General features: G+C 42.7%; 1 protein-coding gene across 6 annotated transcripts in view; it reads left to right on the top strand.

Annotated features, from left to right (window-relative positions):
* Positions 1–27,426, top strand: part of LOC136833119 (TGF-beta-activated kinase 1 and MAP3K7-binding protein 1-like) — a 532,423-nt gene that overhangs the window by 337,326 nt on the left and 167,671 nt on the right. For all 6 annotated transcript variants that reach the window (XM_067094762.1, XM_067094763.1, XM_067094764.1 and 3 more), the window contains one exon: positions 17,985–18,091. In XM_067094762.1, coding sequence (XP_066950863.1) covers positions 17,985–18,091 — 107 coding nt within the window. The remainder of the gene's footprint in view (positions 1–17,984; positions 18,092–27,426) is intronic.

Raw genomic sequence — 27,426 nt, 5'->3', positions numbered from 1 at the left:
ACGGCAAATTATAGGGTAATGCCCTAACTATCATGAGCCCTCATCTTGGCTGCAATTCTCCTTCCCGACTGGAAGAGAAAAGGCACACAGATCAACTTACAAAGCCAGGAGGAAATGTACTCAAAAAACTCCTTCCTTAGCTTTGTTAGTACTAACCAAAGAGTTGTCAACATCCAAACCTATGGTGTTGAATACCTTCAAGATAGTACTGCAGCACTCAACCTAACTTGATAGCATCTCGCAAAAGTCTCTATTGAAGTTCATCAAAGAGAACAACAAGGCAGGCTCATGACCAACTGCTCCGAATCTTGTTACAAAATTTGGGAAAATCCTGAAAAAACAGATTTCATCCGCCCGAGCATCACCATATGAAAGCCCAGATGACTTGCAAATATCTTGCCGATGTCAGTGCTAACCTAGACAGTCTCTGAATTCAGACCTAAGTCTAACAACACCTGAAAAGACTTGTACAGGCTACGAGTCAAACTCATAAAGGCAGGAGTCATGACCCTCCAGAGTTTGAAGTCCTTAGAGAGAAAAACTGTTGTGGCTTCTTAGGAGTACAAAAGATCTCCCTTGAAAAGGAAAGATCTACTCCTAGCGTCAAACCCTGGTTGAAAGTTGACCCAAGCCTTTCCAAAAACCCAGGGCAGAAAGAAGCTTCACAACAAAGATAGGTGAGCAAAACACCACTACCTGCTGACAAAAAGGTCTGACCAGAGATACCTCATTTCAACATCAATAATTGAAGACGATTTTAGTCTTGCAGATAGTTGCCCAAGGAATGGGAGTATCTGAGAACTCCAATGGTGAGAGAGGAAAGAACCCTCTCACTAGGGAAGAGGCTGGAAAACATCCAGGCATGAAGTGCCAGAGGTCTCAGTGCTTGGAGATACCAGATATGACCAGCTGAATCTGAGGTTAACTAGAGAGGAATATCTCTTAGGACCTCGAACCACAGAGCTAACTTGTCCAGAAATTACTCGTCACAGACATATAGGAAGTCCAAGCTTTTGCCTGGGGCACAGAAGAAAGCAACCTGCTGCTGACTACGTGCTAAAAAGGCGAAATTGTGATAAAGACATAAGGTTCAAAGATTTCTTCCAGGAAATAACTTTTTCTCTATGCTTAAACCAAATTAAGCATCTCCAAGGTTCAAAGATTTCTTCCAGGAAATAACTTTTTCTCAATGCTTAAACCAAAGTAAGCATGGAGAAGAACAAGCCCCAGAGCTACCTGTTATGCCAAACTGGTTCCACTACAGTCTACATGAAACAGCGATGTTGTGATGAGATCTTGTGTAATCTTTTAAATATTTGCATTCTATGCCTGAAATACTCTGTTGACCCTAATAATGCCATTCAGAGTTTTCCTAACAAATAAAAAAGTACATTTTAGTTTTCGCCATCATTATATGCATTGCTTAAAATCATAGGCACAGCAGCATTCTTTAGATGAAGTTTTAAAGCATCCAGCTGATCCACAATTACCTTTATAACCTCCAGCTTTACTAACCATCTAATAGTGGCCAATTGGGGCAACTTTTTAGGTGCAATATTTTCCAAAACTTTTACCATGAAATCTAAAATTGTAGGAAGACATTACACCCCCCCCGCGAATAGGTCAAATCCGTGAGTGCTTACAACGCCCCTCTAAAAACGCTTATACCTGTGTACCATGAAGGGTCAAACACCAAAGTATGCCTAAAAATACCAGCCTACATCAAATATACATTAAACTATTATCTTATTACTGTATTAATCTTTGAAATGACACTATTAATTTAATTTCCAAGCCATCTTAAACATTTTATCATTACATTTATACGTACGTACTGTATGGCTTACAGCTGTAGGTGAAAATAATCCAGTCCCCCCTACATATTCAGCCACATTTTCTTTCATACAGTTATAAGCTGTCCCATTTTCTTTTCAGGGGGAACCATTGGTATTTACGTATACAGTGTGAAATTCACGATAAGAGAGAGATAAAAATTTTTAAAACGTATGCACATTTAAAAAAATTTAATACTATGTATATTTGTACCTGTCTACCATGAAAGGTCAACACCAAAGTACTGTATGCCTAAAAATACCAGCCTACATCAAATATACATTAAACTATTACCTTATTACTGTGTTAATCTTTGAAATGATACTATTAATATAATTTCCAAGTCATCTTAAACATTTTATCATTACATTTATACGTACGTACTGTATGGCTTACAGCTGTAGGTGAAAATAATCCAGGCCCCCCTATGTATTCAGCCACACATTTTCTTTCATACAGTTATAAGCCGTCCCGTTTTCTATTCGGCGGGAACATTGGTATTTACGTATACGTAATTCACAAAAAGAGAGACAAAAGATTTTAAAAAATTTATGCACATTTTAAAAAAATTCATACTGCTGTACTTATATATTAAGATTACTACATACATAAATCACACAGGTACTCACCAGCGATGAATGTTGATTAAAGGTGACAATAATGAATTAGCTGTGCAGTGCGATGAATGATGATGAAGATATGACTGCACAGCAAAGCAGAGGAGTTACAACTCATCTGAGGGTGCCTCTTCACCTTCAGGAGGCACTTCAGGAGGCACTTCTTCAGTTGATTTGGGAGGCACGACTTCAGGCGGTTGGGGAGGCATTTCTTCAGGCGATTCGAGAGACACTACTTCAGGCAATTGGGGAGGCACTTCTTCTGGCGATGCGAGAGGCACTACTTCGGGTGATTTGAGAGGCTTTGGAGGGGCCTTCTTCATCCGTTTGATGAACATGGTAATAGGCAGCTGCTGTCGCTGCTTTTTCATGGTGGTGAGGGTTTGATTATAGGGCTCCCATGCTGAATCAAGGATATTTGAGAACTTTAAGGAGCATTCCATAAAAGGATCCCATGTTGAAACATACTCCTGCATATCCTGAATCATTCTCTTCATGTGGGACAGACGTTCCAAAGTCAGGCCGCTCTCCTCTTCCTCCTGCTCCTCCCCTGAACCTGGCATATCTTCTTTCTCACTGGCAGACTTCGTCAGCTCTTCCAAATCCTGGTCCGTCAGGGGGGTCAGAGTGAGCATCAATAAGGGTGCCGATTTCATCCTTGGTGATGTCCTCGAAGCCTTCCCCACCTAGAATCCTCGCCAACTGGACAGTCTTATTAATGGCCGAATGTTGAATTTCTTCAGGAGAGAAGCCCCTGTAATCATGAACAAACTCCGGCCACAACTTGTTCCAGCATGCGTTCAGGGTCTCCTTCTTCATGTCATTCAGTGATCAGCTGAAGATGCTCAGACATGTGGCAATCGTGAATTTACGCCAATATTCTCTTAGCGTAAATTCACTGTCACTGTCCATTGCAGTTACAAGGTGCTGGAGGGAGTTCCCAGTATAGAGTGCCTTGAAGGCACGGATCACGCCCTGGTCCATAGGCTGGAGGAGAGGGGTGGTGTTGGGAGGGAGGAACTCAAGCTGGACTCCCTTGTAAGAAAGATCGAGAGGGTGGCCACCAGCATTATCCATAATGTCAGGACCCTTCTCTAAGGGCTATCATACATATACACAAGACTTTGCAGAAGAACAATAAATTTCAACAGGTGTTCTCCAAAGTTAAAGTCACGATAGGTGAAGTAACAATCAGTGTGCAAATATTAACAGAGAGGGATACAAATACCAAAAGTAAAAATATTATATATTTACAAGCACGATACAGATAGAAATGATTGCCAGAACTACTACAAATACATCAAAATATGAAAAAGATCACACAATTACTATGTATACAATAATAATTTCAGCAAAATACCCACACTATTAATTAGAGAAACCAAAAACACATTCTCAAAATAAGGGGGTCCCGAAAGAAAGGAGAAAATAACGGCCAGAATGAAGCCTAACAATTTACAAAACTAAGTTGCCCTAACAAAAACAAAGTGGCCACTAAGAGTTTTAAGCTCCACAAAAATCCTCATATGAGGAACTGCAGGTTGATGCAAGGAGACGTAACGGAGTAAGGCAAAGCGAGAAGGGGTTCCCCGCAACACTCCAATGGCTGAACGTTACTCAAAGAGGTGGGAAGGTATTCCCCATTATTCTTTAAAGGTCTGCAGACCAACAGAACGATCTCTACACGGAAGGTCCACGTCTCTCTTACGAAATTAGGAAAACTTATACCTGCTTACAGCGAGGTTCCCCAGGCAGATACTGGCCCAAGGCTACAGCAAGATGAGGCAGCAGCGTTGCAGCAGGATATCACTGCGATGAAGGAGCGAATGTATATGCAGAATACAGGTGTGAACTTGCTGTAATCCAAATGTACCACAAGGAGGCCAGAACTAGACTGCCCTACTAGGGCTCAGGGACTTCTGATCACACCTCAGCAGTCCAAGGAAACCAAAAACAGGACTCTGAGAAAAAACAGGCCAAGAATCAAAACAGGAATAGAAACTCAAAATCATGTGGAGGAAGAAAACTCAAAACCCTGATGGGGAAACTAAAATAAACAACAAAATAGGGTAAACTAAAGCTAAAAAAAAAAAAGAACAAAGTTTCTATTCCTGTTTTGAACCTTGGCCTGTTTTTTCTCAGAGTCCTGTTTTTGGTTTCCTTGGACTGCCAAGGTGTAATCGGAAGTCCCTGAGCCCTAGTAGAGCAGTCTAGTTCTGGTCACCGTGTTCATACATTTGGATTACAGCAAGTTCACACCTGTATTCTGCGTATATATTCGCTCTTTCATCGCAGTGATATCCTGCTGCAACGCTGCTGCCTCATCTTGCTGTAGCCTTGGGCCAGTATCTGCCTGGGGAACCTCGCTGTAAGCAGGTATAAGTTTTTCCTAATTTCGCGAGAGAGACGTGGACCTTCCGTGTAGAGATCGTTCTGTTGGTCTGCAGACCTTTAAAGAATAATGGGGAATACCTTCCCACCTCTTTGAGTAACGTTCAGGGGAACCCCTTCTCGCTTTGCCTTACTCCGTTACGTCTCCTCGCATCAACCTGCAGTTCCTCATATAAGGATTTTTGTGGAGCTTAAAACTATTAGTGGCCACTTTGTTTTTGTTAGGGCAACTTAGTTTTGTAAATTGTTAGGCTTCATTCTGGCCATTATTTTTTCTTTTCTTTCGGAACCCCCTTATTTTGAGAATGTGTGTTTTTGGTTTCTCTAATTAATAGTGTGAGTGTTTTGCTGAAATTATTGTATACATAGTAATTGTGTGAATCTTTTTCATATTTTGATGTATTTGTAGTGGTTCCGGCAATCACTTCTATCTGTATCGTGCTTGTAAATATATTATAATATTTTTACTTTTGGTATTTGTATCCCTCTCTGTTAATATTTGCACACTGACTGTTTTCTGAGCTCGGCCCCGTGTCACCTGGTGAAATTCCATACTAACACGAATTTCTAGGTATAAAAATTGCTAAATATACCAGAGAAAAAAGCTTTCAGGAATGCTGGAGTTACTACCCCCAGATCGAGCGTCTTCTATATTGAAGACGTCGGTATAACCAAGGGTGAGTGAAAGAATCACAACCACAGAGCCACACTCGATAGACATCCCCATGTCAAAACCCCCGGGAAGAGCGGGGAGCCGTACCAGCTCCCACGCTCACCCGCCCGCCAAGCGGCGACTCCAGCGCCATCTGAACCATTCCATTTCTAGCATGTGATTTTTATGCAATCATTAATTTTCTGCTCGTGTTTTTGACTGTTTTTCCTGCTTATCAGCATGTCTTCCAGCAAGTTTACCGTCACCAAGTTAAGTACCATCTTATTGTGGGGTTTTTATGATAAGTTTGGCTGTTTCAACCCGTATCTTAATATTATTCGTGGTTGTTGTTATGACGCCGTGGCATCCCCCGTCAGCCATGTCGACCGCGAGATTCACCCACCCAGCTTGTCCTGTTTGGGGCTTCTCCTTGTCGTTTACATTCTTATCATTATTCCCCTAGAATTCATCCTGGTGGCGTTTTCCTGGGCGGGTTGTTTCGGTGTTCCTCTGCATTATTTTTGTCGAACCGCATATCGGGGTTCCTCCATTGGGTTCCCATCGTTTTCCCACTCAGGTTTCTCCCCAGGATGTTTTCCGCTTTGACATACTTAGCTACATTATTATTATAGTGTGATGTGCCGGTGCTATCAGTCTTTTTATTGCTTTGATTTAGTTGTGGGGGAGCGCCAGATACAGTTTTGTTGTTTACTTACCCTGTCGCTCCTCTCTGTTAGGCTATGCGCCTTGCACGAGCACAAGCTTTTATTATTGTTTTGTGTATATATATTATTCTTAGTGATGGTGATTTGTTTTTAACTAGTTAAGTTGGTGGGGTTCCCCTAGCCTGCCTATGTCACGTTAGGCTTGTATTTTGCTTCCTTTGGCCTCCCGCTCTCCCTTTTACCCTGAGTTAGGTTAGGTGTGAGGAGGGTTCAGCAGGTAGAGAGAGTTTCTGTTTTGTTCCTTCCACTGGCCGTTGTTTGGGTGAGACCCCATTGTCCTCCCCCTTCTATGGAGGGGGTAGAGGCTCTTTCTGTGGGTGTGTCTCCTCCACGCTTCCATAGCATCCTCCCCTTTCGTTTTGGCTCTGGTTGGTTTTCAGCACGGGAATTTCTCTCCCCGTTGTTTCCTCCTTCCTCCCTTTCCTTATTCCCTCCTGTTAGCCTAGGCTATCCCTAGGTACGGGTGCTAGCCTAGGCCACGCCTAGGTGTAGGGCGAGCGTGTTGAGGCCTTAGGTCGTTATCCCTTCCATCCCCTTATTCGGAGTAGGCTATGTTCTTCCACTGCGGGTATTAATTTACTTGGCGTGGTGTGTGTCTGCAGTCGAGCGGGTGAATAATCTTCCCCAGTCTCCTGTTTTCACCTGTTCTGGCCTACCCCATCCTTACCCTCCAACCCTTTCCACCCCCTCCTCCCTACCCTAAGTCAAGCTCTTTGTCATCTTCTCGTGGGGTGACGTCAGCTGGCGTTCACTCCGAGTTGTGGGGCCCTTTCCTGGTGGAGAGATTCACTCCCTCCCAGGGCAAGTCCCCGGTGGCTTTTTGCTTGGCTCAATGTCTCGTTAACCGCTCTCCTAGGATCGAGCAGGTTTTGAACATTCTTAGGGTTGTTGGTTCTCCCCTTTTTTCCGCGTTCGCTTGGCGTTCGAGATACTTTAGTTGGGGTTGACTGGCGCTTTCTCCGGCCCTTGTGGTCCTACGATGTTTGTTAGCCTCACCCTACTATTGTTCTCTAGCGGTTGAGGCTTGGGATCTCCAGAGGGGGTGGTTCCGGACTCCAGAGTGTATGGAATTAACCAGTTTCGTTCCCATCCCCTGTATTTTATATATGCATATACACTTGTTTTGTTCCGGGCGGCTCACTCCGCCGTTGGACATATTGTTTTTACAAGGTCCGGTGTCCTACACTTGGGCTTCGCCGTGTTTATTCCCGGCATCCCTTGTGGTAGGGCCCTGTTGACTCAGCTCTACCGTTCCGCCGGAGCATTCCGGTGGTCGGGGAGCAGCTTGCTTACCACTATAGTTACTTGCTGGGTAGGCCCGTCTCTGACGGGGGTTTTTCTTCCCGCCGGAGTACTCCAGTACTAGGTTTGAAAATACCCGTACCTGCCTAATTTAAGTTTCTAGAGTGGTAGGTTCATGTACTTTTTTCACACTTACAGACTGTCTGTGCGTTGTGAGGAGCCGGGTGCACCGCCACTCTCCATCAACCCCACGGGCATGGGGTGTGCGGACCCACGCTGGCTGTGCGGTCCGGATGGATGATCTAGTAGTTTGGCATCCTGACGGCTGCGAGGTATGCTTCGCTCTGTGCAGCGGTGTCCAGGACGAGTCGGTAAGCTTGACTTTTGTTCTTCACGCTACTCTCAGTCTGATATGTGCTCATATTGTAGGTCATGACTTTTTGTTACAATATGTTAGAACTGATCCCCTGGTCTCTTTTAGACGGACGAGTCCTCCAAGAAGGAGGCCTTAGAGTCTCTCCGCGCCTGGGTGGCTGGGTTCGGAAGGAACGTGCCGTCGGGGAAGCCATATGTCCTCGACGCTGGTTTGAGGGACCTTCTTTACCCCGGCGCCCGGATTGCTGCAGCCGTACCAGCTGATGTGGCCGCACCCATCATTGAGCAGATCCGGGTCGCGACCCAGCCACCTCAAGAGGACCTGTACGCGGAGGTTTCTGAAGACGTCGCCGCCTTAGACTTGGACCTGGAGCCGATGAATACGGAGCCCGACCAAGGGGTAGGTAGCGAGGTAAGTGAGGCAGCGGGGGCGGGCCCCCTTTTTGATTCCCCATCTTCCTCTGTGTCTTCCTTTTCAGGATTCACCAAGTCTTCCATCTTGGGGGACAGGGCTCCATCTGCTGTCCCCAAGTTGAAATTGAAGACGTCGTGGAAGGCGAAGGGCTATAAGTCCTCGTCTTCCCGTAAGGCATCTCCCTTCCCCCCGTCGAAGGCCAAGGTTGCGGAACCTGTGGCCTCCGGGAGCAAACCGAGCACCTCGGGCAAAGGAGCGAGTAAGAGGGTGCCCAAACCCAGCCCTCCTCGCCAGCCTGCCTTTGACCCTGAGGCGTTTGCAGGGATGTTGCTGGAATGCTTCTCTTCGGAGGTGGAGGCGAAGCTTTCCAAAATTACGGAAAGACTTCACAATCAGGAGACTCTGCTGGCGGATATGGCTCGCTCCGGCAGAGCCCCTCCGCAGTACAAGATCCCTGATACCGCTGACCTCCCTCCTTTCGATGTAGGGAACCCGTGGCGTTTTGCTCTTCGTGCCATTCGTCACGAAGACACTTTGACCATCGAGGGTCTGGGCACGAGGCGTCTGGAGGAATTGGAGTTCTTCCCTCCTGATCTCTTGCCCCCCTACCCAGGCTTCGTTAGGCTGACGGAGGAAGCCTGGATACGCTCAGACAAGGTCCCTAAGGAGACGGTGATCTTCCCTAGGGACCATGCCCAGTCTGCTCTGTTGCGCACTCTTACGGAGTGGCAGGCAGAGAACACAAAATTGACTCCCTTCAAGGGCAACTACACCATGTTTTCTCTGGGTGATAAATTGCCCACTCCCTGCCTGAACAAAGTTGCTTTGGCAATGGCTCAGGCTTGCTTCGATGGCAAACCTTTGCCTCAGCTGAGGGAGATGGACTCCACATCCCTGGTATTCCTGGGAGGTGAGGAGTTCTGGAAGGACGCCCCGTCCACATTTACGGTGGGTAAATTGGACGCTTTCTGAGCGTCCTCCCAATTCAGCGAACAGCTTCCTAAACTCCCGGAAGCTCTCCTGAAGGCCGAGTTTGAGGCACGGTGTAGGCTAAGCCGGTCCTTGAACTCCTTGTGCTTGACAGAAGCGGTCGCCGTCTCCTGTGCAGAGGAGCCTCTGTTTCAGGTTCTGGCTAAATCCCTGTTAGCAGGGTTTCAGTCAGACCTGTATGACTTCATGGTGGCAAAGTTGGAGTGCCGCAAATTCATCTTTGCGGATGCCACCACTCGTCATGAGCCTAACAAGCTCATGAAGAGTTCCATCTGGGGGGTTAATCTCTTCCCAGAGGACGAAGTCTCCCGCGTCCTGAGCGAGGCTACCAGGGCCAACCAAAACCTACACTCCCGTTGGGGTATCTCCGCCTTCAAACGGAAGACCCCCGAATCTGGCAGCTCCCAGAGTAAGTCTGGGAAAAAAGTTTCAGGAGGCACAGGAGGCCTCAACACCAAACAGTGGTTCAGGCTGTCCCAGTCTCGGCGGTGGGCCAACCCTCCACCTCCAAGGCTCAACCCCAACAGTACGTGCTGGTTCAACCAGCCCAATCCCTTGCTGCACCATCGTACGTCTCCTCTCCGGCGCACAATCCCACCTATGAGGGCCGTGGGGTCTTTCACGGCCTTAATAGAAGCACAAGGGGGGGCAGAGGTCGAGCCCCATACAGAGGCAAAGCTGGATAGGCCTCCCGGGGAAAATCAGGCCTTGGTAGAGGAAACAAACCCACTTCCTCCCACTGAGACCAGTCAGGTAGGTGGTCCTCCTTTACTGGTTCAGAGACTAGTGGTCCTTCAGTCCTTGGGCACACAGCATTGTGTCCAAGGGTCTGGGTTGGAGCTGGATCAAGGATCCCCCTCCCCTGACCAGGTTTTACCAACCCCCCTCCAAAGCCCTACAGGATTTTGTGATGGAGCTTCTCAACAAGAGAGCAATAAAGGAAGTAAGGCACCTCAAATTTCAAGGCAGGTTGTTCACCGTTCCAAAGAAAGATTCCGATCAGCAAAGAGTGATTCTAGATCTGTCGCGTCTAAATCGCTACATAAGATGCGACAAGTTTCACATGCTTACGGTGGCTCAAGGTGCGGACTCTACTGCCGCGTGGAGCCGTCACCACCTCTTATCGATCTTTCAGAAGCTTACTATCACGTCCCGGTTGCGCCGGAGCTTCTCTCCCTTCCTGGGTTTCAGACTCGGGAAACAAGCCTACTCCTTCAGGGTCATGCCTTTCGGACTCAATATAGCCCCAGGATTTTTACAAAATTGGCGGAAACAGTCGTTCAGCAACTACGGTCCCGGGGGATCTCCCTGGCGGCTTACCTGGACGATTGGATAATCTGGGCTCCAACAGTACAGGAGTGCCGGAAGGCTACAGCCATAGTGATCAAGTTCCTGGAGTCGTTAGGCTTTCGGTTGAACAGGGAGAAGTCCCGCCTGACTCCGGAGTCCCAGTTTCAGTGGCTGGGTCTCCAGTGGGACCTATCCTCGTACAGGCTATCCCTCCCGCCGTCCAAGCGGAAGGAAATAGCCGCCGCTACCAGAAAATTTTTGAAGGACAAAGGAGCATCCCGCCGGTCTCAAGAGAGAATTCTCGGCTCCCTTCAGTTTGCCTCAGTGACGGACCTGCTCTTAAAAGCGAAGTTAAAAGATATAAACAGAGTGTGGCGGAGACGAGCCAATGTCAGGCTCAGAGACAGAGTCTCTTCAATCCCGCGAATCTTGAAGACAAGGCTTCAACCATGGTCCACAGCCAGTGGCCTGTCGAAGTCAGTCCCACTCCAATTTCCCCCTCCGGCCTTGGTAATCCACACAGACGCTTCATTAAGCGGCTGGGGAGGGTACTCACCAAACCAAAAAGTTCAAGGGACATGGTCTACAATGTTTCAACAGTTTCATATAAACACCTTGGAAGCTATGGCAGTGTTTCTAACTCTCAAGAAACTCCGCCCCGCCGGCCAGATTCACATCAGGCTGGTGTTGGACAGCGCCGTGGTAGTTCATTGCATCAACAGGGGCGGCTCCAAATCAGGTCGCGTAAACCAGGTGATGGTAGCTATCATCTCCCTGGCGAACAAGCACGGCTGGCATCTGTCAGCCACCCACCTAGCGGGGGTGCGGAACGTGGTGGCGGACTCCCTGTCCAGGACTACTCCATTGGAGACGGAGTGGTCTCTGGACGGGAATCGTTTCAACTGGATTTGCCGCTGGGTTCCGGGACTCCAAGTGGATCTGTTCGCCACGGAGAGCAATCACAAGCTTCCCTGTTATGTGGCTCCCAACCTGGACCCCAGGCCTTTGCCACGGATGCGAATGACCATAGACTGGAACAATTGGGAGAGGATCTATTTGTTTCCCCCAATAAACATGTTGTTGAAAGTACTGCACAAACTGAGGTCATTCAAGGGCCAACTAGCTCTGGTAGCTCCCTATTGGCCGAAGAGCAACTGGTTCCCTCTGCTCCAGGAGCTCAAGTTGCGGTGTCATCAGATACCCAAACCCAGACTGACCCAAGTAGTACAAACCAAGACTGTGTCAGCTTCCTTAAAAATTCAGAATGCCCTGGTTTTATGGACTTTATAAAAGTTTGCTGCAAAAAGGGAGCAAATATTGACCCTGTCAACACTCTGTTTCTAGAATCTGATAAGAGAGATTCTACTCTCAGACAGTATGATTCAGCAGTCAAAAGATTAGCATCCTTTTTGAAGGCATCTGAAGCTCAAACTATGACTACTAATTTAGCGGTTAACTTTCTTTAGATCATTGTTTGAAAAAGGCCTTGCCCCGCCACTATTACTACAGCTAAATCAGCCTTAAAGAAGGTATTTTTGTATGGTTTCAAAATCGACCTTACAGATTCATACTTTTCCTCCATCCCTAGAGCATGCGCCCGTTTGAGGCCGGTAACACGCCCATTCATTCTGTTACCTGGTTCCTCAACGATGTTCTGAAATTAGCCTCAGATACTGATAACTCACAATGCTCTTATCTGGATCTGTTAAGGAAAAACCTTGTTTCTGATTAGCTTGGCTTCAGGTGCCAGAATTTCAGAGCTATCGGCTCTCACTAGAGGTGATGATCATGTTGATTTCCTCCCGTCAGGAGAAGTCCTCCTTTCCCCTGATCATAGGTTCCTAGCTAAAAATGAAGACCCTCAGGACAGGTGGTCCCCTGGAAGGTGGTACCTCTTCAAGACCAATCCTTATGTCCAGTATATACCTTAAAGTCTTATCTACAAAGAACTCCACAGTGTAAGTCGGGTCCTCTTTTTATCAGGGAAAAAGGTGGAACTCTTTCTTTGAATGCTATAAGACAGCAAATTCTGTATTTTATTAAACAAGCCAACCCGGATTCAGTCCCAAAGGTTCATGATATCCGTCGCAGGTAGCTACCTCTACTAATTATTTTCATAATATGGATTTTGCTGAACTTACCAAATATACGGGATGGAAATCACCTCTAGTGTTTAAACGCCACTATTTAAAATCACTCAAGCCCTGAAATTTTCTACAGTGGCTGTGGGGAGTGTCATTCCCCCACCTTAATTGTCCTTAATCCTTTTCCTTCCACCCCGCCCACCTGCCTCATTTATTTCTCTGCCTGCCTTTCTGGATCAATCATGCCTCACTGCCTTGCTCCTCATAATCGATGCTAGAATTACCCTGGGTATTGTTTGTCTTGGTGATTGGATTTTGATATGCTGTGTATTTAGATTAAGATAGAAGTACTGGAGCGGTTTTATTTTTTTCTTCATGTACCTCAATTTCTGATTTTGTATATATCTCATTGTTCTTAGATTTAAGTTGTATTTACCTGTTTATACCATTATGCTGTGGATGTCTTTCATTTCACCCCTAATTGTATTGTATTTTTGTCATTGTGTATTGCTCTTAGACTTAAGTTTACATATTCTTCATTGTGTCTTTATATTGTTGGGTGTGTGTTGCTCCACCCATTTACCTGTTATTAAATCTATTTTTCCTTGATGAGATATCATAATTAAATCTATTTTTTCATAGCGTGTGTTTTTGTTCTGATCACCTTTTGTTTTCTTTGTAGCTTTGCAGTCTTGGCATGATTCTCTGTCACTATTTCACCGGCTGACACAGGGCGAGCTCAGAAAAGGGATTTTGACAAAGGAAAAATCTATTTCTGAGGGAGGCCCCGTGAAACACCCGGTGACCCTCCCAGGTCCTAGGTTTACCCCCTACTTGCACATGCCAAGCCTGGGGGTGGTGCTAGTCTGGAATGGTTCAGATGGCACTGGAGTCGCCGCTTGGCGGGCGGGTGAGCGTGGGAGCTGGGTCGGCTCCCGCTCTTCCCGGGGTTTTGACATGGGGATGTCTTCAGAGTGTGGCTCTGTGGTTGTGATTCTTTCACTCACCCTTGGTTATACCGACGTCTTCAATATAGAAGATGCTCGATCTGGGGTAGTAACTCCAGCATTCCTGAAAGCTTTTTTTCTCTGGTATATTTAGCAATTTTTATACCTAGAAATTCGTGTTAGTATGGAATTTCACCGGGTGACATGGGGCCGAGCTCAGAAATAGATTTTTCCTTTGTCAAGATCCCTTATCTCACCTTTCGTGACTTTAACTTCGGAGAACACCTGTTGAAATTTATTGTTCTTCTGCAAAGTCTTGTGTATATGTATGATAGCCCTTAGAGAAGCCCCTGTAATCATGAACACACTCTGGCCACAACTTGTTCCAGCATGCGTTTAGGGTCTCCTTCTTCATGTCATTCAGTGATCGGCTGATGATGCTCAGGCATGTGGCAATCGTGAATGTACGCCAATATTCTTTTAGCGTAAATTCACTGTCGCTGTCCATTGCAGTTACAAGGTGCTGGAGGGAGTTCCCGGTATAGAGTGCCTTGAAGGCACGGATCACGCCCTGGTCCATAGGCTGGAGGAGAGAGGTGGTGTTGGGAGGGAGGAACTCAAGCTGGACTCCCTTGTAAGAAAGATCGAGAGGATGGCCACTAGCATTATCCATAATCAGCAACACCTTGAACTCCATGGCCAAGTTGTTCAGGTATTGCCTAACTTGAGGGATGAAGCTCTGATGGAACCAGTACTCTGTGAGGACTTTGGTGATCCAGGCCTTAGGGTTATGCATCCAGAACACAGGAAGTAATGCCTTGTTCTTATTCTTGAGGGCCCTGGCGTTTGCAGCCTTGTAAATGAGGCCTGGTTTAAGCATGAAACCAGCTGCATTCCCACACATGATGAGGGTAACCCTATCCTTCTGGGCCTTGAATCCGGAGGCTTTAGCTTCGTCCTTCATGAGATATGTCCGGGAAGGCATCTTCTTCCAGAACAGGCCAGTCTCATCCATATTGAACACCTGTTCTGGATGGTAGCCCTTCTCCTCGATGATCTTCTTGAAGGCCTCCGGATATTTCGCAGCTGCTGATTCCCCATGTAGAGTAACAGACTTTAGGTGGAACCGCTTTTGAAATCAAACAACCACCCCCTTGCTGGCCTGGAAACCTTGAGGCGCTGATGATGGTCCTGCTTGGGGCTCTTCCCCCTCTTCTTCTTCTGCTGGTTCATCAAAGCCTAAAAATTCTAATTCACCTTCTTCGCCTTCCTCTGCCTGTACTACGTTGTCGCCTTCCTTAGCAGTTGATAACTGCTGGTGGAGTTGTCGTGCTTTCTCGCTAATGATGTTGGAGTCGAGGGGCACCTTTTTTTCGATAGTCCTTTATCCAGATTGCCAGAAAGATTCCATTTTCACGATTGTTTTATCCCACACTGTTGCAACTGTCTTTGCACTACCACAGCTCATACTCACAGACTTGCGTATCTCTGCCTCTTTCTTCTTGATACATCTCACTGTGCTCTCATTAAGGCTGAAATGGCGGCCAACCGCTTAACTTTTTGCCCTCCTTTAACATGACAAGAAGTTTCACCTTCTCCTCAAGTTTCATAACAGTCTTCTTTCTTTTAGACTCTTTGCCAGAAGGCTTTTTTCAGGAGCAGGGCATTTTTTTAGAGGCATTTTAGGCCCATATACATGCTGATGCACAAAGATAAAAATCAAATCGGACAGAAGCACAGTTTCACAAGGTAAGATGCTGCAAACTTATACGCACAATCTGAGGAGGATGCCGTGGAGCGGTCTCCCAGAATTCCGTGTTCGCGAGTTGGTTGTGAATGTTCAGCCAATGAGCGCCAAGTGAACAGCCAATGAGCGCCAAGGAAAATGAATGGTGCTTCTGGATTGGCTGCTTTGCAGATGACAGCCAATAGTGTGTCGAGTATCACTGGTCCTGGGTACACAGCGTCAGCATCAAGTTTTTTTTGTATTTGCAGAGAGGTGGCTTGGGTGAAGCACTTTTAAGAAAAACAAATATATATTATTGAAATTTTGCTGTGTTTACGTTAATATATTACAGTACTGTAATATTTGAAAATTAGTAAATCATTTTTAACTTACAAAATGTACTTACAGTAGTCATAATATATACTTTACATACATGAAAATGCTACGTACCGCAGATGTAAATATACGTACCCTGCAGTATTCCTGTGGTCTTACGTACTTTAGATATGCTCTATGTACTACCCATAGGACTGTACTGTACTATACTATGTATCATCCTAAAACACTTTTTGTATGTAATATTTAAAAATCATCCTACAACAAAACATTTCATAAAATGTTAATATGTACTGTATATCGCAGAAGATCAGTGTTAGTGTATGTATATTAAGCAACCAGTAGTACCATACAATATACCGTAGTGGCAAATTATCGGCAAATGACCCAATATAACCCGTTTTATTGCTATCTCACGTTTGTGTGTTTTGCATGTACTGTACAGTACTATGGCCTAAAAATATTTTTGAAATCGTGCATTAAGATGTCCTCTGAATGCTCTGCTTCTTCTAAGGCCTTTGGCCAATAGCCTACAATTACTGTAATGACTGATGAGAAGAAAGTACTGTAGACATGATTGTTTTGTTAAGAGAGGGCAAAAGTCACGGAGAAGTAGCAGCCCATTATAGCATGACATTAATTGCGGTCGCCCGCATTGAGCATGAACAAGGTAAAATACTCATGCAGCCCTACTGTGCCACCTTTGTTGCCATATTCAAATACCTTAACATGACAGCACCTCCCGTCGTTCAACGTACTGCACAACTAATTCATCATCATCTACAGCATACTGAAATCAACATTCATCACCAGTTACTACCCGTATGATTTAACTTTACTGTATTATTTATTATTATTAGGGTACCCAGTGTAGTATTACATAATATTATTATTTAATTTCTATTACTATTTTATGTACAGTACTGTAGTACTGTGTTATTATTGATTTACATGATTATTTAATGTTATTATACAATAAATATGAAAATACAGAATACTGTTGCTACTTAACCTTCAAAAAGACAAAAAAACTGCATCCGCAATATGGAGTTTCCAGAATATTTTTATAGATATGTTCCATGGAAAAACCACTTGAATTCCAAGTTTCCCTAAAACTTTAGATAGGTTTCAAGAGAAAAACCCACGAGTGGGTGAGTCCACGAATTTTTCAAGGTTATCATGATTTATTATAATAAACATTATATCGTACTAACCTATGCACTCTTGGGTAGAATGGGTGGAGGGAGAGTAAGAAAATTACCCATAAGTGGAAAGTTATGGTGAAGTTTAATGAATTACTGCTTAAAAATATTCATAAATGTCATACAATGCCATATAATTTTTTCTTAGGATTTTGTCAATTTATCAGATTCGATAGTCAGAAAGTTCCCTGAAGGTAAGAATGGCACTTACTGGCTTTCATGCCCCTAGCACCTGGGTTGGACACCCAAGTACCAGGCATCCCTCCATCTATGGAGAGTAGAATGACAGTAATTTACTGACATAGGCTACTTTTTAAATGTGACTCAACTTGAGAATTAAATTCGCATGGCAAAGGATTAATGTTCAAGATGATAACAACCTGCCTTACAAACAACTTGCCTTACAAAATTGGAAAGAGAGCAAATTTGTTTAGTTATGCTTTCAAAATTACCATTCTTTCAGTATGGTACAAATCACTTAATCAGGGCACCATTTCAGAAGTAATGCACAAAGTGATATCTGTAGAGTAGTCAGTCTTAAAAGCAGCAATCAAACTTGATCTATTGGTGAAAATATGAAAAGTTTGTGTATTTAAAACGATTAGACAGAACAACTCATTATGGTTAACTAGAAAATGGTGTCTGAATTTGTGATCATATTTTATTGCACAGTAAAGCAATAAAATTACCATGTACAGCTCATTCAGAATTTTGGATCTTTAGCATATAAAGTGATAAAGCAATAGAAGTGAACTTTCATCTTATCAAGAGAGATTGGCCATTAATCTTTTTTAGCCCAAATTCTAATTATTAGTGTTACATTTCCTTTTGAAGGTTTACTGACATTCTATTATCAGAAAGTGTTCACCATAGTAGAGGAAAGTAAGATGACTGTCATCAAGTGACGTCATCTTACTTTCCTCTACTATGGTGAACACTTTCTGATAATAGAATGTCAGTAAACCTTCAAAAGGAAAGTAATTAGTCTATATTATCCTAGTAAATAAATGATACTGAAAAAAATAAAATTGCACACAAATATTCAAATTTAATTGACCATACCCTAACTTTTGTGAAAATTCCAATATCCCTTACCATGGGAATAATGTATGTTTTAGTTGTCTCAAAAACTGTTAATGGTTATCCTTTCAAATGACAGGTTAGGAGTTTTAAAAGTCAAGCAGCTGACATCAGATCACACAACAAGCAGTCATGATGAAGTTGAAAGGTTGGCATCAATAGGCTTGCCTGCTTCAAAAATACGTGGTAGGTTTTATTTATCTTTATCTTAATTTATATATATTTTATTGTATGATTGAAAGTATGTGATAAATGATTATGTAATTTACCAGGCAGAATTTGTATATCCTTAATATTTTATTCATATTTAAGCAATATGCAAAATAATAAGAAAGTAATTTTTTATAGTTGTTCTTACAGTCCATTTATCGTGGAGGTCTCAGTATTTTCTAAGCTTTCAATGATCTTTGACAAAAAAAAAAACTTGTTCTGAAATCCCAGTGTGTTTACAAATTTCAAACCTCTCTCATTTACTGATGGTGATGGACAAAGAAATGAGATGTAGAGTTGACGATTAAAACTTGTGAAACTATAATTGACAAGCTGTCAGGTAATAACTATCTTCTCCAGTTGGGAAACCTCTTTTGTCACCATCTGAAACCTCTCACTTCTTTCCACATTAAGCAGACATTTGATTTCTGTATCTGTCAGTTGTTTAATTCAGCAAAATTGTTAGCATGATTACTTAATTTCTTTAAGACCATTCTTCTGCTTTATCTTTGTTTCATTTAGTGGCTTTTGTAATGTAGTGGATTACTTAATTTTTAACTTTATTCTAACAACTGAAAATTAAGTAATCTACCAAAGTACACAAAACTGTAACTGAGATGTAGACCATGCAAAAAAATGATCTTGAAGAAATTAAATAACCTTGCTAATATTTTGCTGAAAAATAAGTGGACAGATACAGAAATTAAATGTCTGCTTAATGGAATATGAGATAATAAACTGAAATCTTATATATCAGATGACCTTTGAACACAATAAAATACAGACTAAAGAAAAAGGTATATTTAGAGAAATCCCAGGGAAAAGATAAGAATTCATAGAATGTGCTAAGTACTCAAGTTTTAGTGAAGTTAAATGAAACACAAGAAGAGATGAGGGGATACTTGGACAAACAGACCAGTGATGTTGACAAAGCCTTTAATTCAGGGAGTCTCATTTCCAACTTTTATTAGAAGGTTCTTTCCATACCGTTTCAAATTTCCAATGGAATGGAACCAGCCTTGCTCTCAATGCAGTCAGCAGCTTTTATCAAATTTTCCCTCCCTCCTTGTAGATAGCAACATGCCATAAAGGGAGGAAGAGCTCTAGTACATAGGACTGGTCCATATTCCTTCATGCTGGAACAAATTCAAATGGCTCATCATTTCAAGTTTTCACTTTCGAAAACACTTTCGTGCTGACAACTGAGTCATTTAGAGAATCTGGCCATGGAGTCTTTGTTGTACCTCACTAGCACCAGGGAGAGAAAATTTGATAAAGCACAAAATGACTGCTTATCTTTTTCTAGAATTAATTTAATTCTTTCACTTTGCAATTATTCACTACACTGTACAAACATTCGTAATCTAATGATAGATTATTGGTGCAATAAAGGACCCTATTATTTGAATCAAATCCACCAGTTTATTAACACCCTGGTGTCTCCAGTGTTGGTTCTGTCCAACAGCCAAGCCAGTATCCATGTTCATGCCAGAAGTCGTTGCCAGTGCCGTTAAGTCGTCGGATCAGGGAGGGAGAACTAAAGCCAAATCCATAAGTTTAAGCCAGTCCACATGCAAAGGTCAGGGTACACCCGACACCCAGAGCCCCCACAGACCCGACAGCATATCAAAGGACAAACTGGGCAGCTCTGCTGCTCAGCTTCCATCCCCGAACACACTCCCAAAGCCCGCGAAGAGACCCCAAGATTATGACATGCGCATCAGACCACCACACACAAACTGGTTCATCCACCCACCCAAAACTGCTTGGTCATATCAAGAAAGTATCGTAGATCAGTCAAGTGTGCATTCTCCACCAATGGCACAAGTAGAGTTGGCTCACAACAGTCCACCCCCATACCCTACCCTTTCAGGATAGCACCAGTGCGGCTTGCAGTGGCCCAGGTATAAGCCAATCCGCCTGCTGGGGTTCTGCCCCATAATGGGACTGACTCCCCACTCCAGCAATACTCGTGGGCTTCGGGACAAAGCCAAGTCCCACCTCCAAAAGCCAGCCCCCTGGATTCCGATGGGCTGATCCCCAGAGATGGTTCACGCCCTCCAAGATAGCAGTGGGAAAAATCATCACCATCTCTCTTGGGTCCAAACTATCTCGGAGTGGCGACTCAACACCACAACTCCACAATTAGCTTGAATGTGAACCCCTTCCAACGATCCTTCTCAGACTCACCTAAGCAGTAAATTTTGCGAATGTGGAAATGTCACATCATTTAAACCAAAAACTGTAGGATGATTCGTCAGGACCCAGGCCCAGGCAGGGTCCCTCAGCCCTCACCTCGTCCAGGCGTCCCTGCTCGGGGGGATAATATGGTTGCTGAACTTGCAAGTATACAGGATGGAAATCACGTCTAGTATTTAAACGCCACTATTTAAAATCACTCGAAGCTCTAAAATTTTCTACAGTGGCTGTGGGGAGTGTCATCTCCCCACCTTAATTATCCTTATCCCTTTCCTTTCCCCCCCCACCCGCCTGCCTCATTTATTTCTCTGCCTGCCTTTCTGGATCAATCATGCCTCACTGCCTTGCTCCTCATAATCGATACTAGTATTATCTGGCTATTGTTTGTCTTGTTGATTGGTTTTGATATGTTGTGGATTTAGATTAAGTTAGAAGTACTGAAGCGGTTTTTGTTTTTGCTTCATGTACTTCTATTTCTAGTTATATATCTCATTGTGCTTAGGTTTAAGCTTATAATTTACTGTTTATACCATTAAGTTATGAGGACCCTTATTCCACCCCTAAATTGTACTGTATTTTTGTCATTCTACTTTGTTCTTAGGTTAAGTTTACATTTTCATTGTATATTTATGATATTGTGTGTGTTGTTCCACCCTTGTTTACCTGTGGTTAAGTTTACATTTTCATTGTATCTTTATGATGTTGGGTGCGTTGTTCCACCCGTGTTTTCCTATGATTAAGTCTAATTTTCATTGATGAGATATCTTAATTAAATCTATTTCTCCATAGCATGTGTTTCCTTCTGATCACCTTTTGTTTTCTGTTGTAGCTTTGCAGTCTTGGCATGATTCTCTGACACTATTTCACCGGGTGACACAGAGCTGAACTCAGAAAAGGGATTTTGACAAGGAAAAATCTATTTCTGAGGAGGCCCGTGTCACCGGTGACCCCAACTGAGTATTTGTGCAGGTGCAGGTTTGGCCCCTGCTGGCTCATGCCAAGCCCCAGAGTGGTGCTAGTCTGGAATGAGTTCAGATGGCTGGAGTCGCGCGTGGCCCAGGCGAGGCGGCGTGGGCGCTGGTACAGCCCCTCGCTCTTCCCGGGGATCTTGACATGGGAATGTCTATCGAGTGTGGCTCTGTGGTTGTGATTCCTTCACTCACCCCTGGTTATACCGACGTCTTCATTGAAGACCTTTCGATCTGAGGGTAATAACTCAGCATTCTAAGCTTTTTCTCTGGTATATTTAGCAATATTTATACCTAGAAATTCGTGTAAGAATGGAATTTTCACCGGGTGTACGGGGCCTCCCTCAGAAAGTAGATTTTCCTTTGTCAAAATCCTTTCATTTAACCTCATAATATCACAGGCTTTACTTGTATCATCCCTATGTGTGAGTGTGTTTACATCTATGTGGCATTTCACCAATGCTGATGTTACCATCTCCACATAGTGTGTGCATTTGTGTGTGTGTTTCTTGGCATTGTATCACCTTTGCCATTTTTCTTTTTTGCTTTGCTTGATTTACTGTACAGTATTCCATTACAAGTTTAGTATGATTATCACATGTCATAACAGTACACAAGAGAATACAGTAAATCCCCAATATTCACATTCTCACAATTTGCGGACTCAGCGATTTGCAGAATTTTCCTGTGGAACCTGTCTAGAAATTGTTGAAACTCACCATTCACAAGATTTTCGTTAGAGCAATATTCCATATTTTCTTATTTTTGTGATTAAATACCATGCTCTATCTACATATACAATTTATTATAAAATAATGATTTACAATACTAATTTCCAAATATTAACATTAAGTTTAATAAGATTAAATAATAAAAATAATAATTCTCTCTTTCTCTCTTACTGAGAAGTATGTTTATTTTTGTATGATAAATGAATGATTTACTAATTTTCAAATATTAATATTAATGTAAACAGCAATAATACACTAACACATTAAAGAAAACACTGTAGTGAATTAATGATTTTAGTTTATAAATTAAAATCATGCAAAATTTTAAAGAAATACTGCTCTGACCCATATCTTTTGCTGTAGACTTGGAGACAGAGGGAAGGGTAGACCTGTCAGATATATCAAACAACTGACAGCAAGTTGGGTGGTCCAGTGTTGCCAACTTAATGGTCAAATACCACACTTCGAAGGATATACTGTACTGAAAATCTCTCTCTCTCTCTCTCTCTCTCTCTCAGGAACAGGTGGATTTTTATGGTATGTTTATTTGTTTTGTGATAAATAAATGATTTACCTAATAATAAGTACTAATTTTCAAATAATAACAATAATAATAATAATAATAATAATAATAAAATAAAATAAAATAATAATAATAATAATAATAATAATAATAATAATAATAATAATAATAATAATAATAGCTATTTCCACAGCATTTAATTTATACAGTCTTCTCTATTCTTATTATTTTTTTTCCTTCGGCCTGTAGCTCGTAAATCAGGTTTCCCAAGGACATATAAAGATTTCTATTTTCTTAGGCTTACTTCCTCTGACGTTTCAAGTGTTGCTCACAGCACCTATTTTCCAAGAATAGATAAAATGGCATGCAGATTACAAGGGTATATATAGCAAGCGGGGTTGTGGCCATGGGTGTACAGTTGTCACATTGGTTATTCAGTTGTGTTCTGGTTGGTCACGGGTCAGTGACGAAGTCGGTCCTGGAGGCACTGAGACCTTCTAGGCCTAATCACTAATGGAATTTGGGAGTGGCTGTTATCCAGTATTATAGGTTGTTCAAGTAATCTGCCCTCTGAGTCCAGTGCTGGCTCTCTTTCTCTTTCTCTTTCTATCAGAACTCTCTCTCTCTCTCTCTCTCTCCCTCATCCCCTTTAAAACACTTATAACTACCAAAATACCTGAACCCCTTAAACCAAAACACTTATAACTGTCAATTTTAAAAGTTCACTGCATAAATTATTAGTTCAAACAATAATTACATTTTTATGATAACATAAGATTTTATATATATACTTACCAAGTAATTACATAGCTAACAGTTTCTATCAACCGGCAGCTAAAATTTGAAATTTGCCATAGCTATTCTTTTGTTTACGTTACGGTGTAAGTAACTGACCCTGCCCCTTTCTGGAAAAGGAGGAATAACTGAGCACAGGACTTCAATACGTTTATGCTTAACGCCCATGTGAGGGGAGACGGGTGGGCTCCCACTCTGTAATTACTTGGTAAAATCTTATTTTATCATAAAAATATCATTTTTATATAAGTAGCTTATGAAGTAATTACATAGCTAATTCCCACATTGACAGGAGGTGGGATGCATGGACTGTTTTTCTCCAAAACATTAATAAATGTAATGTAATGAATTAAGGGAATTAATGCCTGCTAGCACTACTAAAAATGCTTATTGTTTCCTTACCTGGTAAGAGAGTCGCAGCGGAAAGTTACTGCCTCTGGCTGTGTGCTCATCTTAACTATAGAGACGTGGTTGTATGGCCAAGGGTCGTCTTCTACATCAATGGGAGCTTCACAGTGAAGGACATTTCTGAACACTACATGAAGTATCAAGAAATTTTGCCGCTGCCCAGGGCGCAGTACCATAAAAACAGATAAACACAACACTGTTACCTACACCATAAAAGATTAAAACACCACCACCTACCACTAAAAGACTGAGTGGGTATCCAAGAACATAGCTGAGACTCCTAGGCACCGACATCATTAACCAGAGCGAAGAGACAAGGGAAAGAAGGAATGCTTCCTATACTCCCTCCCCAAATACCATGCCAGCCACTGGTAAAGGCCCTAGGGTACTGCAATCATTAAAAGTTGTTTCCACACTTGGAGGTAATGTGAGGCAAATACGGACCTGCACCTCCAGTAAGTCACTTGAAGTATTGCAGAGAGTGAGAGATTGTATTTAAAAGCTAATGAAGTAGCCACAGATCTGACTTCATGCGCCCTTACTTTCAAGATAGGACAATCCTCCTCTCTCAATTGTGAGTGTGTTTCTATTGGCTCCCTCAAGAAGAGACAGAGCATTCACTTTGTAAAAGGGCGAGATGGATCCTTGACGAAGTCAGAGGGTATTCTAAATGGACCCTAATTTTCTCCATCCCGAGTAAACTTTAGGCCCTTACTGATGAAGTACCCTCTCAATCTCTTCTGGTCCGAGTGCATCTGCTAGTCCTTTAATGCTGAAGGATCGAGGCCAAGGATTGGTCGGGTTCTCATTCTTAGCGAGAAATCCCAAAATAAAGGGGCAGACTGCATCGCCTCCTGAAAATTCAACCCTTTTGTCAATGGCCTGAATTTCACCTTCTCTTTTGGCTCTTGATAAGGCTACTAAAAACAATGTCTTCTTCATTAAGTTTCTAAATGAACGGGGGCCTGGAGAACCACCTTAGGACTACATCCAGATTCCAAGACACAACTTCCAAGTGCTTTTGTTTCTTAGTGTCAAAAGACCTAATGAAGTCTGAAATGTCTTGATTTGAGTATATCCAGATCAGTATGTCTGAACACAGAGCTCAGCATTGCTCTATAGCCTTTTATGGTAAACGGGGATAAGCTCTTACGAGTCCCTCAAGAATAAAAGAAAGTCCACAATCTCTGTCAGAGTTGCTTTAGAAGAGATTCTAATACTTTTGCACCAACTTCGGAATATTGACCATTTGCTCTGATAGACGTTAGCTGAGGATCAACGTCTGCATTTTGAAATAGCTTTCACAGCCTCCCTCGAAAAACCCTTTGCTCTGAGGAGTCTTTTGACAGTTTGAATCCTATCAGAGCCAGCGAAGATAAACCTTGATGAAAGTGCCTGAAGTGGGGTTGTCTGAGAAGCTTTTTCTTCTGAGGGAGGAGTCTTGGAAAATCTACCAGCAGATTCATTAGCTCTGGGAACCATTCCCTCAAGGGCCAAAAGGGGGCTACCAGAATCATTGACAAATTCTGGTGCAGGCAAAATGTGTTTAGTACATCCCTTAACATCCCAAAGGAGGGAAGGCATACAGGAACTTGTCGGACCAGTCGGAAGCATGGCATCTTTGACCAGTGCTTTGGATGCAGGACTGGAGAGCAGAAAAAGAGGAAGTTGATGATTCCTTGGCGTTGCGAAGAGATCAACATAGGCTTTCCCCGCCGTTTCCTAGGTCTAGAGACCAATGGATTGAGCCCACTACTTGGTTCTGTAAAACTAGTTGATCTGCCAACACATTCACTTTGCCCTGGACAAACCTGGTCAACAACCTTGTGCGAGTGGACCGCTACCGTCCTTCCGCATACCTCCGACGAAAATTCCATCAGGGTCAATTGGATTGCCTTTAATTCTTTGACATTTATGTGCCAACCCATCTGATCTCTTGACCACGTTCCAGAGATCTCATCATTCCCTATAAGGGCTCCCCAACCCAGGTCTGATGTGTCGGCATAAAAGTTCAGGTCTGGGTTATGTGCAAACAGAGACTTTCCTTCCAGCAACTTGTCTCTTGACTTCCACCAAAGCAGGTGCCGCTTGACTTCTTGTATAGTTATTATTATTATTATTATTATTATTATTATCATCATTACAGGCAGTCCCCGGTTTACGACAGGGATTCCGTTCCTATGCTGCGTCATAAGCCGAAAATCGTCGTAAACCAAAAATCGTTGAAAATCGTAAAAAATCCTAAGAAAACCCTACTTTTAATGCTTTGGGTGTATTCAAAACAATGTAAACAGCATTTTTATTGAGTTTTTCATAAAAAAAACTCTAAATTTTAATCATTCTGCCATTTTGGTGCCATATTTCTTCCGTTGGACTGGCATTGTAAGCGTTGTAACCCTGGAACATGCGTTGTAAACCAGGAAATAATTTCTGATGAATATATTTGAAAAGCGTTGTAACCTCGGAACGTCGTAAGCCTGATCTGTATGCTCTGGGGTCTGCGTGTATTATTATTAAAGTAATTTAACTGACCACTACAGGCTAACTTTCAGCTCATAGGGCTGGCCCGAAGAATTAGATTAAAATGCCAAGTCTAGGCCTGAGGAGAAGCACTAGGACCCAATGGGCCATTCACTACGAGGACGAATCAAAATTAAATTAAAAACTGCACATAGGCACATCCTCTCATACTGGAACACATACATACAATAAATACATTTACTCATGCTTCCTTACATACACACTAAAAAGCTATATTAAAATTGAGAACATAAGTAATATTTAAAATTTTTTTTTTTTTAAATTCGACAAATGCTATAAGGGTTTTCGTGCTTTTATTATTTACTTATTTTTTTTTTATATTTTATTAATTAAATCACAGTTCCTCATGAACATCAAAATCGGAACTGAGAATGCTGTAAGACTCACAAACAAATTTCACCATTGATTTATTTCCAAAGTTGACAGTCGCTGTTGGTCACATTCTGGACACTCACATAACACATGTCTGACCATTATTATCACCCTCCACTCCGAGCAATCATGAGCCGGGTCACGTGGGCTGCTCATTAAGTGCCCATGTGTCAGACGGGTATGGCCTAGTCTGAGATGTGTTAGAATTGCTTGTGTGTGTCACTCTCCAATATGACGAACTCTATATTTCAACATTAGGTTTTATGTGTTTTAATTTATTTTCAGGCTCTTCATTTCATATATATTGCCAATTAATTATGATACCCCTTTTTATCTGTTACATAATCAATAACAGGGATATTCACATTTGATCTTGTCATGTGGGTTGCTTCTTTAGCTGCTTTGTCTGCATCTTCATTTCCTTTGATCCCTACATGGGCAGGGATCCAACATATCTCTACATTTTTTTCATTACTGTATTATATAAGTTATGGAGAAATTATTTAATTTGTTGTAATATATTATTTTTTTATTTGTAACTCTGAAAAGCTTCTACAGTGATTCTCAAGTCACTAAAAATCATAAAATTATTGAATGATGTTTCTTTAATTATTTCCATAGCTGATGCAATTGCACATAATTCTGCTGTGAATACTGAAGCATTATTAGGAAGAGAGAACTGATAAGTTTTGTCTTGGGACACCAGCATATCCCACTCCATGTTCTGATTTAGATCCATCTGTATATATTGCATAATGTGGACCTTTTCGGCTT

This window comes from Macrobrachium rosenbergii, chromosome 51 (assembly GCF_040412425.1).
Source record: "Macrobrachium rosenbergii isolate ZJJX-2024 chromosome 51, ASM4041242v1, whole genome shotgun sequence".
Lineage (NCBI taxonomy): Eukaryota > Metazoa > Arthropoda > Malacostraca > Decapoda > Palaemonidae > Macrobrachium > Macrobrachium rosenbergii.
Note: the sequence above shows the minus strand (reverse complement) of the source record. Positions and strands in the feature narration are given on the sequence as shown.